The sequence below is a fragment of the Bison bison genome, unplaced genomic scaffold (genome assembly GCF_000754665.1).
Source record: "Bison bison bison isolate TAMUID 2011002044 unplaced genomic scaffold, Bison_UMD1.0 scf7180017864529, whole genome shotgun sequence".
NCBI classification, from domain to species: Eukaryota; Metazoa; Chordata; class Mammalia; order Artiodactyla; family Bovidae; genus Bison; species Bison bison.
The window spans coordinates 4,065,674-4,067,761 of NW_011495079.1; the positions used below are offsets into that span (position 1 = coordinate 4,065,674).

Genomic DNA, 2,088 nt, shown 5'->3' on the forward strand with positions numbered 1-2,088 from the left:
CAAGTGTATTCTTTTTAATGGCTGAGTAATACTCCATTGTGTATATATACCACAGCTTTCTTATCCATTCATCTGCTGATGGACATCTAGGTTGCTTCCATGTCCTGGCTATTGTAAACAGTGCTGCGATGAACATTGGGGTACATGTATCTCTTTCAATTCTGCTTTCCTCAGTGTGTATGCCCAGCAGTGGGATTGCTGGATCATAAGGAAGTTCTATTTCCAGTTTTTTAAGGAATCTCCACACTGTTCTCCATAGTGGCTGTACTAGTTTGCCTTCCCACCAATAGTGTAAGAGGGTTCCCTTTTCTCCATAGCCTCTCCAGCAAGAACTTACATGAACTTTTTGACCAATTCAGTAAATACCAATGATGTTTAAGTTAAAAAGCTTTCTGACATATGAAATGGTAGTGTCCACCAAAAAGACACTTCCAATTTCTCAGGAGTTTAATACATTAATAATATTTTAAAATTGCAAATGTACGTATACCTTGTAAAACATTTTACAGTGCATATAAGGATATAAGGGTCTAAAAAGAAAATAAATCTCTGCTTCCCTTTTCCACTTCTCTTGTCAGTTCTCCATACACAGTACAATACTTGAACTTTATTTATCTTTTATCCTTTTTTAATCTCTAAAAGCCTTAATAATGTGCACTGCCATGTATAAAGCAATAGCTAGTAGGAATACTTTATAGTACAGGGAGCTCAGCTCAGTGCTCTGTAATGACCTAGAGGGACAGGATGTTGGGGTGGGTGTGGGAGGGAGGTCCACGAGGGAGGGTCTATATGTATACATATAGCTGGTTCACTTTGTTATATAACAGAAACTAACACAACATTGTAAAGCAACTATACTCCCCCCGCCCCAAAGAAAAATATATAGATAGATACGTTTCTGGATTAGCTGGTGTTAGTTGACTGTCCACTATTAAAAGATTAGAATTAGTGTACTTAATCACCTCCCAAGGAGGGCATAGCAACCCACTCCAGTATTCTTGCCTGGAGAATACCCATGGACAGAGGAGATCGGTGGGCTACCGTCCATGGGATTGCAAAGAGTTAGACATGACTGAGTGACTAAGCACAACTTAAATAAGATAATGGAATGGGTATTCCATAAAGTTAAAAATATTTTACACATTCAAAAATTTAATACTTTTTAAAGATCAGTTACCTGGACATTTAATTCCAAAAAAATACTTTCAATGATAAGTTGCATGTAAATTTTTTTCATTTCACATTACCATTTTTATTTCTGTTTAGGCAGTTACACGTTATGGATGAAACACATGTGATTAATCAAGTGAAAGAAGATGTATGCTATGTGTCTCAGGATTTTTATAGAGACATGGATATTGCCAAGTATGTATAACGGTAGCCTAAGAATTGGAAAGTTGATTCTTTAATGTTAAGCATAGTTAAAATACTTCATAAGTCTCTATTTTGTTTTCCAGGTTGAAAGGAGAAGAAAATACAGTAATGGTAGACTATGTTTTGCCTGACTTTAGTACAATTAAAAAGGGCTTTTGTAAGGTAATTTTTAAAAAAATTTTGTATTAGCATGAAGTTAATTTATAATGTATTCGTTTCAGGTGTATAATAAGTGATTCAGTTATACATTATTCTTTTTAAGTGTTTGCTCTCTGTTATTACAGAATATAAAGTAGAGTTCCCTGTGCTATACAGTAGGTTCTTATTATTTATTTTATATATATTGTGCATGGATGTATACTTAGTTGCTTCATTTATGTCCAACTCTTTGTGACCCCAGGACTGTAGCCTCCTAGATTCCTCTGTCCTTGGGATTCTCCAGGCAAGACTACTCGGATGGGTAGCCATTCCCTTTTCCAAGGGATTTCCCTGACCCCGTGATTGAACCCAAGTGTCCTGCGTTGCAGGCAAACTGTATACTGTCTAAGCCACCAGGGAAGCCCGTAGTAACTCCATGGACTGTAGCCCGCCAGGCTCCTCTGTTCATGGAATTTTCTAGGGAAGAGTATTGGAGTGGATAGCCATTCCCTTCTCCAGGGGATCTTCCTGACCCAGGGATTGAACCTGAATCTTACATTGCAGGTGGATTCTTGA

At 37.3% G+C, this 2,088-nt stretch overlaps 1 protein-coding gene across 2 annotated transcripts in view; it reads left to right on the forward strand.

Annotated features, from left to right (window-relative positions):
• The window catches only part of ACTR6 (ARP6 actin-related protein 6 homolog (yeast)), a 19,523-nt gene that overhangs the window by 7,672 nt on the left and 9,763 nt on the right, over positions 1-2,088 (forward strand). For both annotated transcript variants that reach the window (XM_010831591.1, XM_010831592.1), the window contains 2 exons: positions 1,267-1,365; positions 1,458-1,536. In XM_010831591.1, coding sequence (XP_010829893.1) covers positions 1,267-1,365; positions 1,458-1,536 — 178 coding nt within the window. The remainder of the gene's footprint in view (positions 1-1,266; positions 1,366-1,457; positions 1,537-2,088) is intronic.